The 12,249-nt window shown below is 45.4% G+C and overlaps 1 protein-coding gene across 1 annotated transcript in view; it reads left to right on the plus strand.

Moving 5' to 3' along the window:
- The window catches only part of LOC126445065 (uncharacterized), a 406,008-nt gene that overhangs the window by 379,874 nt on the left and 13,885 nt on the right, over nucleotides 1-12,249 (plus strand). Inside the window, exons 12-14 of the mRNA XM_050090970.1 lie at nucleotides 9,111-9,210; nucleotides 9,319-9,440; nucleotides 9,507-9,562. Coding sequence (XP_049946927.1) covers nucleotides 9,111-9,210; nucleotides 9,319-9,440; nucleotides 9,507-9,562 — 278 coding nt within the window. The remainder of the gene's footprint in view (nucleotides 1-9,110; nucleotides 9,211-9,318; nucleotides 9,441-9,506; nucleotides 9,563-12,249) is intronic.

Below are 12,249 nucleotides of genomic sequence, written 5' to 3' on the forward strand. Positions count from 1 at the left end.
AGTTCCTTTCAGGAAGGTTACAGTTCGTAGTAACTGACGGAAAGTAATCACGTAAAACATAAGTAATGCCTGGCGTTCCCCAGGGAAGTGTTATAGGTCCTCTGCTGTTCCTTATCTACATAAAAGACATAGAAGACAATCTGAGCAGTCCTCTTAGGTTGTTTGGAGATGATGCTTTTCATTTACCGTCTTTTAAAGTCATCAGATGATCACAACCAATTCCAAAATGATGTAGGCAAGATATCTGTACGGGGCGAAAAGTGGCAGTTGACTCTAAATAATGAAAAGTATGAAGTCACCTATATGGGTACTAAACAAAAACCGCTAAATTTCGATTACACGATGAATCACACAAATCTAAAGGCTGTAAATTCGACTAAATACTTACGGATTACAATTACGAATAATTTGAGTTGGAACGATCATACCGATAACATTACGTGGCAAGCAAACCAATGACTGCTATTTATTGGCAGACGACTTAGAAAGTGCAATAGATCTATTAAAGACACTGCTTACATAACGCTTGTCCGCTCCCTTCTGGAGTATTGCTATGCGGTGTGGGATCCGCATCGGATGAAACTGCGAGAAAGTTCATAGAAGGGCACCTCGTTTTGTATCACCACGAAACAGAGGAGAGAGTGCCACGGATATGGTACATGAATTGGGATGGCAATCATTAAAGGTGTCTTTCGTTGCGGTCGGATCTTCTCATGGAACTTTAATCACCTACTTTTTCCTAAAGTGTGAAAGTATTTTGTAGGCGCCCGCCAACACAAAGAGAAATGATCGTCACAATAAGAGAAATCAGAGCTCACACAGAAAAGATTTATGTGCTCGTTTTTTTCACGTGCCGTTCGACAGTGGAACAGTTGAGGAATTGTGATTCTTCCGTTTCTCCCGGTGCATTTCTTGCTCGAAAAGTCCACAGGTGTACTGCCAGTCCATAGTATCCAAAGGGCACAATATTTCGGCGATCAGACATGTCACCATCGTCAGGTGCGCTGACGAACTGAGCTCCTGAGCCGCTGCAGAATATATTGGGGCATCAAGGATTGCCCGGTCTGAAAATAGAAGTTCAAGCCATGCGGCTACGCCTTCAATAATAAAAATTGACATTAAAACAATAGCTTTTTGGTTGTCTTGTTTTTTTCTGCTTTTAAATGATTTAAAAAGACATTGACAGGATGATGATATTTTTTTGTTTCTTTTTTCTGAGGGCAGGCGGCAGTCTTAAATCCCCTCCCCCTGCAAGGCGTTCTCTCCGCGATCCGCGATCGCGCGTGGGCGGTCGCTGAGACGCTGGCGTCGGCGTCTGTGATGCCGTCAGTGTAATTGCCTCGTCCGCCCTGGTCGCCCGTTCGTTTTCTTTGTTGAGCGTCTTTTTAAGTAGACTCAATGCAGGTTCCCATGCCATCAAAGACGATCTCGGTTTGTGGAAGGCCGGCGTATATCAGATTCCGTGTCAGTGTGGGAGGACTTTTATTGGACAGACATTGCGCATCATCGAAGATCGTTGCCGAGAGCATCAGAGGCACACTCGACTTAGGTACCCCAACAAGTCGACGGTCGCAGAGCACTGTTTGCCTGAAAATCACTAAATACTAGTGTCTTGGCACAGACATCTAAATACTGGGACAGCGTCGTTGGAGAGGCTATCGAAATTCGTACCAGGGGCGGACTCATCAACCGAGATTGCGGCTACAGCCTCAGCAAGGCACGGGAACCAGCATTGAGTCTAATTAAAAAGACGCTCATCAAAGAAAACGAACGGGCGACCATGACGGACGAGGCAACTACACTGACGCCAGCGTCTCAGTGACTGCCGACGCGCAGCCGCGGGCGCGGCCGCGGAGAGAACGCCTCGCATGGGGAGGAGATTTAAGACGGCCGCCTGCCCTCAGGAGCTCATTTCGTCAGCGCACCTGACGATGGCGACATATCTGATCGCCGAAATATTGTGCCCGTTGGACACTATGGACTGGCAGTACACCCATGGACTGTTAGAGTAGAGAAATTGCTTGAAGGTGGTTCGATGAACCCTTTGTCAGGAACATAAATGTGAATTGCAGAGTAATCATGTAGCTGTAGATGTTTGCTGTAACTTAGCTAATTTTCATGGTACAAACTGTTTTGATGTGTCGATGAGCTCGTCGTATCTGTAAGAATAAAAATGTGTCCTCACATCTTTATAGCCTTAATGTACCATACGTAATTTGAGACTCGTTGGATAAAACTGACAGTCTTTGACGCGTTGCAGGCACCGGTGGTCGAAGTAACCCCCGAATTTTTCCGTAGACCGTGCATACAGAAACCCGCCACGTCTTCACTGCTAGCTCAGTCTGGCAGGCAAGTGTCAAACTCTGCAGTACGTTCCGACTGTTACCCCATCGTTCAGCCTCGCCCGGTTGCACACTCGCTGTGCTCCTCCCAACAGCACCCCGTTCATCTTAGCTGGTACTGTGAAAGCCAGATCAGGTTGCCACTACACTTAATGCCTCTGTCCATCACACAAGGAAAGCAGTTAACATTTTCCAGTAAATGCTAGCAACAAGCCGGCAAATTATTTGAATGAAAACTGTGACCAGTCGCTTTATAACCTTTTTAAATATTTTATTCGCACATTAGTCAGCTATCAAAGCGGTGCAGGCTTATGATCAGCTGAACGTTATTAACATATACTTCATATTCTGTACCAAGTGCTGTTAGTCTATGAAGTCGCCACGACATCGTGTAATCCCTGAGTTTCAAGTGTGACATTCCATTACATACCAGTGTGGGAAAAACAGGAACAGGTTAAGTCAACAGGGGAAGAGTCACACAAAAATACCATTCTCAAATTTGCGAGGAAACAAGTGGGATTTATTCGTATCAATTAACCGTAACAAGTCATCACTCTTATTCAAAAACACGTCCAGCTAGCTGATGGCTTCAGCTCTCTTCTGAGCCCTTCTTTTATCAAATGGTTCAAATGGCTCTGAGCACTATGGGACTTAACATCTGTGGCCATCAGTCCCCTAGAGCTTAGAACTACTTAAACCTAACTAAGGACCTCACACACATCAATGCCCGAGGCAGGAATCGAACCTGCGACCGTAGCCGTCACGCGGTTTCAGACTGAAGCGCCTAGAACCGCACGGCCGCCTTCTTTTATCGACCAAGTTCACACTCGCTAATTAGCAGTTCTCGCAGAGAGCAACAGCAAAGTGCCTAAGCATAATTCGACATCCGCGCACGGAAACGCACTTTCTAATGCTCAAAAAGATACCCCACCCTCCGATCTGCGACGTCAACCCCACCAGGGCTGCCTGCCGATTTATGGTGTTCCAGTTCCTCCACTCCAGAGGGCGCACAACTTCTCCACCATACTTCGTCATTTCGCGACTTTTCCACTGCTCAACTAAATTATTTAAAATATAAGCCTTTCAGTCGATAAGAATCAGGAGCAGAGTGTAGGCACTCGCGTTGGCCACTTGCTGTTACTGCTTCGTGCTGTCTCCTGGCAGGATATTAAGAACATTTTTTGTAACAGCCGTTATCAGGAAACACTCGCTCTTAAAATGCGTCTAGTCGGCCCTTCCAACCCGGTGCAAAATCCCGTACACCAGCTCCAGGCTGAAACAAGCCTCGCTCCCTCAGAAATACGACCCTGTCATAGAAAATGGCCAAATGGAGGTCCCACAGGAATGGCCAAGGTATGAGATGTTACAATTTGAAACGTCGTACTCCCCAACCTGAGTCCAACAACTGGAAATCACCCTATGTCACTAGTACTTCATTATACAGGCCATTTTTGTACTACAGGATATCCTAAGGGGATACGAACGTTTCTGCACTGGCTAGTACACCACTGTCAGTGGGAGGGAGACGTATACGTCATTCACTTCTGGACTGTCCGCCAATTCAGCAGCAATGGAACAGTGGACAGTAGAGCACCTAGCGCTCGCGTACAGTTCCTCTGTCCTCGATGCTGTCGTTGCAGAACAGTGAGTACTTCTTCTTCATTTTCATCGCGCAATCCTAAGTCGCAATACCATCCTACAACGCGTTACAGCTTTCAGAACAACAGACTACATAAGTAAGAAGCCGTTAGGCTCTGACAAGAAAAAGCGACGATCTCCGAAAACGTCACCATGGTGCGAGAGACATCATCAGGACTCCGAGACGACACGAACGCCAGCTCGTGTCTACAGATGAGCCGTGATTCTGTAAGAAAAATTTTACATTTTGATTTAAAACTCCGTCAGTATAAACTGCTGGCGGCTCAGCAGATCAAAGGTACGAACTTTCAACAACAAGGAGACTTCGCTGTGCGCGAGGAGTGTTTACTTCCTACGGTATGGTGAAACACTACACGGTCCACGTACATCGATGGAACTTCTGAGGAACATTTTTCTGTGGCCACCAAAACACAAGATCTGTCCTCCGCTTGTGACTTTTTGTGCGTATACTTGAAAAGTGTATCCACATTAACAAGTCCCAGAGTTTAATGTCGCTGAAAGCTACCACTTATAAAGAAGTGATTTTTTTCCGAACGCTTGTTCGCCCGAGTAACTTTTGGCAGAGATTTGAAAATCGTATTCGAAAGAAAATGTCCGCTATTTGTGATATGCCTCGCGCCGGTGTGGGTCTAATGAGAACTCTGTTCAGGATAACAATGTAAATATAAAAATGTGCAGCCAGTCACTTTTTTAAATAGTTGTTTATTATTCCATGAACCGGTTTTCGAACATTTGCAAATTCAACTACAGATGGTTTCCTAGAAGTTGCATCACTATTTTTAGTGTAGTGCTGGGTGCTGGTTCTGTGACAAAGATGGAACATGCTTTAATGTATCGCCAATAGTATTGTTTATCTGTCGATATGGATGCAAAATTTTAGTTTTGTACTTACTGCGACGGTATGAGTGGCTTTTTTTCTGTCCATCGGTATCCTTCCATTTTGATGGCCAGTTGGTACATCACTTCATACACTTTTACACAGTCTGTAAGATATGCCCACAAAACAAATAACACCTTCGAGCAAAGTAGGCCTTTGTCATATCTGTTTGTCAAGATCTTTGTAACAAGCAACAGTTGTACAGCACATGCTGAATGCTGGCAAAGTTTCGCTATCACAGTGTAAATGTATACACATTGTGTAAAAGTGTATGAAGTGATGTACCAACTGGCCATCAAAATGGAAGCAGACAGATGGACAGAAACAAAGCCGCCCATACTGTCGCAGTAATTTCAAAACTAAAATTTTGCGTCCATATCGACAGATAAACAATACTCATGGTAACATTTAAAACATGTTCCATCTTTGTCACAAAGCCAGTAACAGCATTAAGCTGGAAGTAGTGACGTAACTGCCAGAAAACCATCTGAAAATGAACCTGAAAAGGTTCGAAAACCGGTTCATGAAATAATAAATAACTATTCAACAAAGTGACTTCTTGCAGTTTTATGTATTTACATCCCGTTAACAGTCACGGGTTCTAAAATAACCGTATGGATAAGCATTTGTCTCATTCGTGGAGTCTTAAGTTACATATAAATGAGAGTTCGTTTTGTTCTTTCAGTCCCAAACAAGAAAGTCAAACAATGATAAGTTGCGGAAGGCGAAAGTGAGTAAGAAAAATGTTCAAGTCCAAAATTATCACTTGGAACATTCAGAAGTTAATGATGCAATCAGTCGTGGTCTCAGCAAAGCGATGCCATATACGCTTATCTGGCGTAAGGTCAAAGATTGAAGAAAGAATAATCACTGTCCTAAAGACGACAGGTGTTCGAAGATAACCCTGCACAGCGACTGTTCGACAATTGTTCTTTAACGAGACTCAAATTGATGGGCTACAGATCAAACTGGTGCCTGCCCTAATGAGATCGAATGAATGACTGGTTGGATGGCTGACGCCGACCCGCAGATCTGATTTTTTTTTTCGTTCTTTATTGTTATTTCATCACTCTCTCCCCATATGGGTGGCGGGTGAGCTGTTAGCGGTACAATATTCCACTCTTCAGCCAACCGAATTAAAAAATTTATAATGAGGATAAGAAACAACATTTTGGGTTGTTTTGCCACTTTAAACTAAAAAATGGACCGCTAAAAAACAGAATTGCATACATTTTAAAAACACATCGCATCTGAAGGACATGCATTGGATAAGAAGTATTGTCAGAGGAGAGTATGTTCCAATGGGTTGAGGGGTGTAGTTAAAAGGATAGGGGTCTGTTAGGAAGGAAAACTATGGAGATGGCAAGTCGGAGGTGAGGTGGATAGTGGGCTAGTACAGTAGGTGGTAAAGACAAAGGGTGGGGAGTAGTGTAGTGTGTGGCTAGAGTACTAGTTATAAGAGAAAAGAGGCGGGGATAGATGAAGTGGGAAAAGGAAAGAGGAGCCCTGATGTGGAATGGGATAAGTATAAACACTTAAAGTTAGTTGGAGGGATAGATATCTGGGCAGATCTCATTGTCTGGAAAAGGGAATTGCTTGAAGTCGAGTTGGGACAAGACACGGACTGTGTATAGGGACGGAGGGTTGTGTTAGTGAAGGCGTGGGAACATATCAGGTTGGTGATCAGATGGGAAACAACGGGGTGATTGGAATCTAGTTTTCAGATATTATAAGAGACGTGAAGATGTTCGATGTGGATGAGGAGGGATGGGAATTTGATGAGATAGTAGAGGACCCATGTGAGGGAAGGTAAACGGATGTGGAGAGGGAGACGGAGCACATGGCGTTCAAGGATTTGGGGTGGGCCTTGTAGAACTTTGGAGCGGCGGAGACCCGTGTAATATTTGCGTTGCAGAAAATAGGTCAGATCAGGATTTTATACGTGTGCAGGAGGTCAGATCAGGATTTTATACGTGTGGAGGATAGTGAAGGGGTCTAATCCAGAAGTTCGGCTTGTTAATAGTTTATTGTGGGCTTTCTGTTGGGGGTTTTCACATTAGTTGCCCGTAGAGAGCAGATCCGTGCTTGGGCGCCGGCCTAAATACTGTCGCGGCACACGGTATCCGTGACTTATTGCAGTTTTATTTATTTACATTCCGTTAACAGTCGCGGGTTCTAAAATATCCGTAATGGATAAGCATAAAATGTAAAATAGTTTTATTTGAAAATTAAAGAACATAAGTCTCATTCGTGGAGTGTTAAGTTACGTATAAATGAAAGTTCGTTTTTTACTTTCAGTCCGAAACAAGGAAGTCAAACAATGATGAGTTGCGGAAGGTGAAAGTGAGTAAGAAAAATGTTCAAGTCTAAAATCATCACTTGGAACATTCAGAAGTTAACGATCTGCTGTCGAGCACGAGCTATGACGTAAAAAAAGTGTTGTACGCGAAGGCAGCGCCTTGGTCGTCGAAAAGTGGGCAAGCGGACTCGACGCCTCTCGTGAGGGCTGTCACAGCTTCCGTGAACTACAAATCAGCGTGTTGTGTTTGTTGTTGTCCAGGCCATTTCCCATTACGCGGGATGATCACGGATCTTTGTTTGGCTTACGGGCACTAGTTCCTGTAGCAGGAAACGATCCCTGAAGCGTGGTCAACCGCGAGACGCGAGTGTCTTGCAGGTCTGTAGTTTGCTATCTTGTAGGAGAACATTGCAATATGGATAGCATATATTTTCTGGAGTGACTATGTAAATCAATTAGAATATCTTAATCTTTTATTTTGTGTAAATAAAAGGTTTTTATTTTAAAATCAATTTACTATTGTCTTGATAATAGTTCGAGATTTTACAGGGCGTTCCAGAAATGTTGCGTCAAACTTCGATGGGTTGTAGGGGAATGTCTCAAGGGACAAATAGTGAATAGAAACCCGTGTCCGGAAACGTACTACAGAACAACGAAGTTACAGGTCGTCCTTTCGGCAGCAAACGTGACTTTGTAAGCTGGCGGACCGTAGGCGGTACGTCTAACAATGCTGTTTGTTATTCAGTAATCGCAACTGACCGCCACGATCGCTAGTGGAGAAGCTTCTGCATAGAAAGGCCTTGTCTTTTAAGAATATGGTATTCTGGTGCCTCGGTGGGTGACGGTTTCGTATTCAGGTTTCCATCGTCAGTTTACTTTTCTCCTGAAACACTCTAAAATCTCCATAGTTCTAAGGGAAGAAAGTCAGGCTGGCACAACGACACAGCCAAACACGATTCCCTGGTGTGAAAAAGTAGAATAGAGAGTGGAATGGCACGTCTATTGCGAAGACCTGGTGAACTGCCTATTCCAGAGTGTGTTTGCCAATGACACACAGGCCCTATCCTAGGCTTCGTGGTTTGGTGGAGGTGGGCGGCACAGTTATATCTGGCGTTCATATTTGGTATTTCTCTAGAGTAAAATACCCAGTGATCGCTACATTGCAAATGCTGTTATACACGTTCTCCTACCATTTCTCTGAAAATGTTTTTTTCAGCAGGACAGTGCACGTTTATATTCGGCTGATATTACGCAACGTGCTGTATAACAACTTCCCTGACCAAAAAGACCTCTGGGTTTCTCGCTCAATGGATACGCATGGGACATAAGGAAGGGGGGACTTACTTGTGCTCCCGGGCCTGAAAAAATCGTTGCCGAAACGCAACAAAAAAAGGCTTGGGACAATCTAGCACAGTATGCCATTCGGTATTTTCATGATCGTCTGCATGCGAGAATACGTGTCCGCGTTGCTGCCAGGGAGGGATACTCTGTACGACTGTTGGGGCACCCTTTAATGTGACATGGATGTTTCATTTGGTCTGAATTTGTTATCATATATACCTACAATGATGAACTACCTGTCACCTCAGTTTTCAGAAAAATGACCATGTCCTTGAGGATATTACGTTTTTTTTCTCTGGTAGTGTATTTCACGTGAACAAATTCGCCATGCGTTACCTATTTCACCTCCCAATTGACCATAACCTACTAATTTGCATATTTATGCATGTTTTTAAAGAGATGGGGGGAGGAGGGACAGCTACAATCTCTCGCACCCGTTTCGAAACAAAGTGCTGCAACTCTGTGTCAAACCAGTGAGCCATTTTGCGCTCCTTGTAGTGAGTAGAAACTGAAATAAGTGTAAAGTATCTTCCAGATACATCGGTCACCTCATGTCGAATTGTACGAGTACGAGCCTGTTTGTCGGCAGGAGTACTGTGACGGCCAGCCGTGGCTGATCGAGCCCGGCGTGGGCCGCTACCTGTACGTGAAGATCCGCGGCATCGCGCTCAACGAGACGGACGGCGAGGGCGGCGGGGGCGACGGGGGCGGCGGCGGCGAGTGCGCGACGCGCAACCGCGTGCTGCTGCACACGGGCGGCCGCGGCCTGGGGCTGGCGCTGTGGGGCGACGGCCCGCTAGAGCTGGGCGGCGCCGCCCACGAGCCACTCGTCGTGTGCCCGTCGCCGGCACGCCACGACCGCCGCCACCGGCTCGTCGAGCTCTTCTCGGAGGGCTGGCTGCCGCACGACGCCGCCGGCGCCGCCCTGCTCTTCGAGCAGCAGCCGCCGCCCACGCCGCCGCCCACCACCCGCGGCGTCGTCGTCGAGCTGCGCGCCGTCGAGCCCGGCGCCTACTCGCTCACCTGGCTCGAGCTCGCGCGGAGGTAGGTGCGCACTGCCCTACACCTCTCTCGGTCCCATGGCCGCTCTCACTGCGCACCTCCCACTGCACGCTTCACTTTGGCTGCGAGCACCACTGTCCCTCGCTTTTTTTGGCATCGGTGAAAATTCCCAGCACCCAATACCGCCATCCTGTATCGATTCGTAAGCTAAATGATTTGCCGAATTGAAGTTAAAATCTTCTCGCTGATTCCGCGATTGTTTCATTGCCGTGAAGGACGTCATCCTTTTCTAAATGAGGGTGATACTATTTGTCGACAGTATTCAACCACCCAGGAACACCATATGGCTGCTGAAGCCGTCGTCAGCTGATCGTGGACTGTGATGGTTATGTTTATATCTTTTTGTGATATTTTGTCTAACCTTCGCAAGTTGTGAAGGTATCGACTGGACCTCCGTGCGTGTCCTTTGGTGAATACAGTCACGTAATGCAGGCGGCCCCTTGTTGTACTTTGTATTCATAGAGCGCTGCCATCTACAGTTGGCGTTGAGTTCTAGTCGAATGACAGGCCCTGACTACAGCTGCCAATATTTCACGGTATACATACGTTGCTGTACATGTTGTGGAACACATAGGCATCATTGACTTTAAATGGTGCAACTAACTAGCTGTTGTTTTTTATTCATTTTAAGTCAATGATGCCTACTATTAAAATGTGACGCATAGACCAACACTTTTTGTCTTGAACTGCATGTGACATGTTTAAGTTTTTGAATTATATGAACTATATGAAATAAAATCGTCATAACTTCTCAGCGGTTTGCTTTAGGACATTCAAACTGCACGGTTGACGCGGGGCATCATGGGAATTAGTATGCGAATGCATGGTTTGTTTTAGCGCCAGGCCTACTTTCATTTAGATGGGTTCGTCAGTGAGCAAAATTGGCGCATTTTGAGGACTGAGAATACGCATTTCGCGATCGAGAAGTCCCTTCACCCTCAATGGGTCGTGTGCAGTGTCTAGTCACTGAATAATTGGTACGACATTCCTTATAGCACAAGTACTACCGAACGGTAGGTGAAGGTTTTGCAAGATAATTTCATCCCCATTATCCGAAGTGACCCTGATTTCTACCAGATGTGGTTCATGCAAGACGGAGCTCCACCCCATCGAGGAAGGAGAGTGTTTGGTGTCCTGGAGGAGTACTTTGGGGACGGCATTCTGGCTCAGGGGTACCCAGAGGCCACTGGTATGGGCCTCGATTGGCCGCCATATTCTCCGGATCTGAACAGATACGACTCCTTTTTGTGGGACTATTTAAAGACGAGGTGTACAGCAATATTCCCAAAACCATTGCCGAACGGAAAACAGCCATTCAGGAGGTCATTGACAACATCGATGCTCTGACACTTTAGCGGATCATGCAGAATTTCGCTATTCGTCTGCGCCACCTCATCGTAAATGATGCCAGGCATATAGAACATGTTATAGCTAAATCCGAATACCTGTAGTGACGTTTACATGTTGAATAAAGAGTGTGCACGCCGTAGTCCGTAACTAATTTACGTTTCCTTTTATATACTTCAATAATTGTCACCATGTACATACTTATTGCCACTTTGTTTGTTATAGAACCCAGTGACGAAACAACAGCGGAATCGGGCACCATTTGTAAATAACATGCACTCACACCAGGAGAAAGCCCAATGTGTCGTCTGATGTCATGAGACGCAATCATCAAAAACAGTCCAGAGAAAACTCCAGGCGCCACACAATAGATAGCCACGAGGCATTAGAAGCATCAAGATGCGGTATCCGAAGTTTAAGGAAACAGGGAGCGCTTGTGATCTCCTTAAAACAGGCAGACCTGCACCTAGTTCTTAGAGAAATGCCTTCGCAGGAAGCCCCAAGAAGTCAGTCCGCAGAGCCTCACGTGAGTTGCAGATCCGGAAGACATCAGTACACCGCATCCTACATACGCAAGTTCTTTTCCGTGCGTACAAAGTCACCACTGTCTGAATTGGCTGTGCGCTAGCTCCAGGTCTGCCTCATCTAGGGAGAGGAATTTTCTCGTGACTGCTTTTGGTGTCTGTGCCTCGTGATACCAGAGGACACATTTTGCTTTCTCCTGGTTTGAGTACATGTTGTCTGCAGATGGTGTCCGATTCCGCCGTTGTTACGTCACGGGGCGCTGCAACAAAGTAACACTAAGTGTGTACGTACACAAAAACTTGAAATATGTCACATGCAGTTCAAGATAAAAAAAATATGTCTATGTGTCATATTTCATGCCCCACCAAAATTTGTAATCAAGGAAAAACTCCTGAGACACCCGGTATATTGTTATAGATAGAGACATGAATAGTTCGCATAACTTGAGTATTTTTCTCAGCATTTCCGAGACGCTCAAATAACCCTGTTCATTCCATTCAAGAAGTCTTGTAACTCTTCCTCACTTTCACTTAGGATAGTAATGTCATCAGCGAATCTCATGTTTTGTAAAGTACATATGCTGTACTGTGGGACATCAGTATAGTTGAAAATGAACACACTTCATAAGCCGCGATCGCAGTGTAGACACTTTTATTGCTCCAAGATGACCGGTTTAAGCTATCTTATGTTGCCATCATCTGATCTGGAACTTGCTTTTTATCAGGACATGTAGGCGTAGGGAGTGCCTTTTATGCTTTGAAATCACGTAACGTAATATGGCAATTTTACAGCAAGAT

This window comes from Schistocerca serialis, chromosome 1 (assembly GCF_023864345.2).
Source record: "Schistocerca serialis cubense isolate TAMUIC-IGC-003099 chromosome 1, iqSchSeri2.2, whole genome shotgun sequence".
Taxonomy (NCBI): domain Eukaryota; kingdom Metazoa; phylum Arthropoda; class Insecta; order Orthoptera; family Acrididae; genus Schistocerca; species Schistocerca serialis.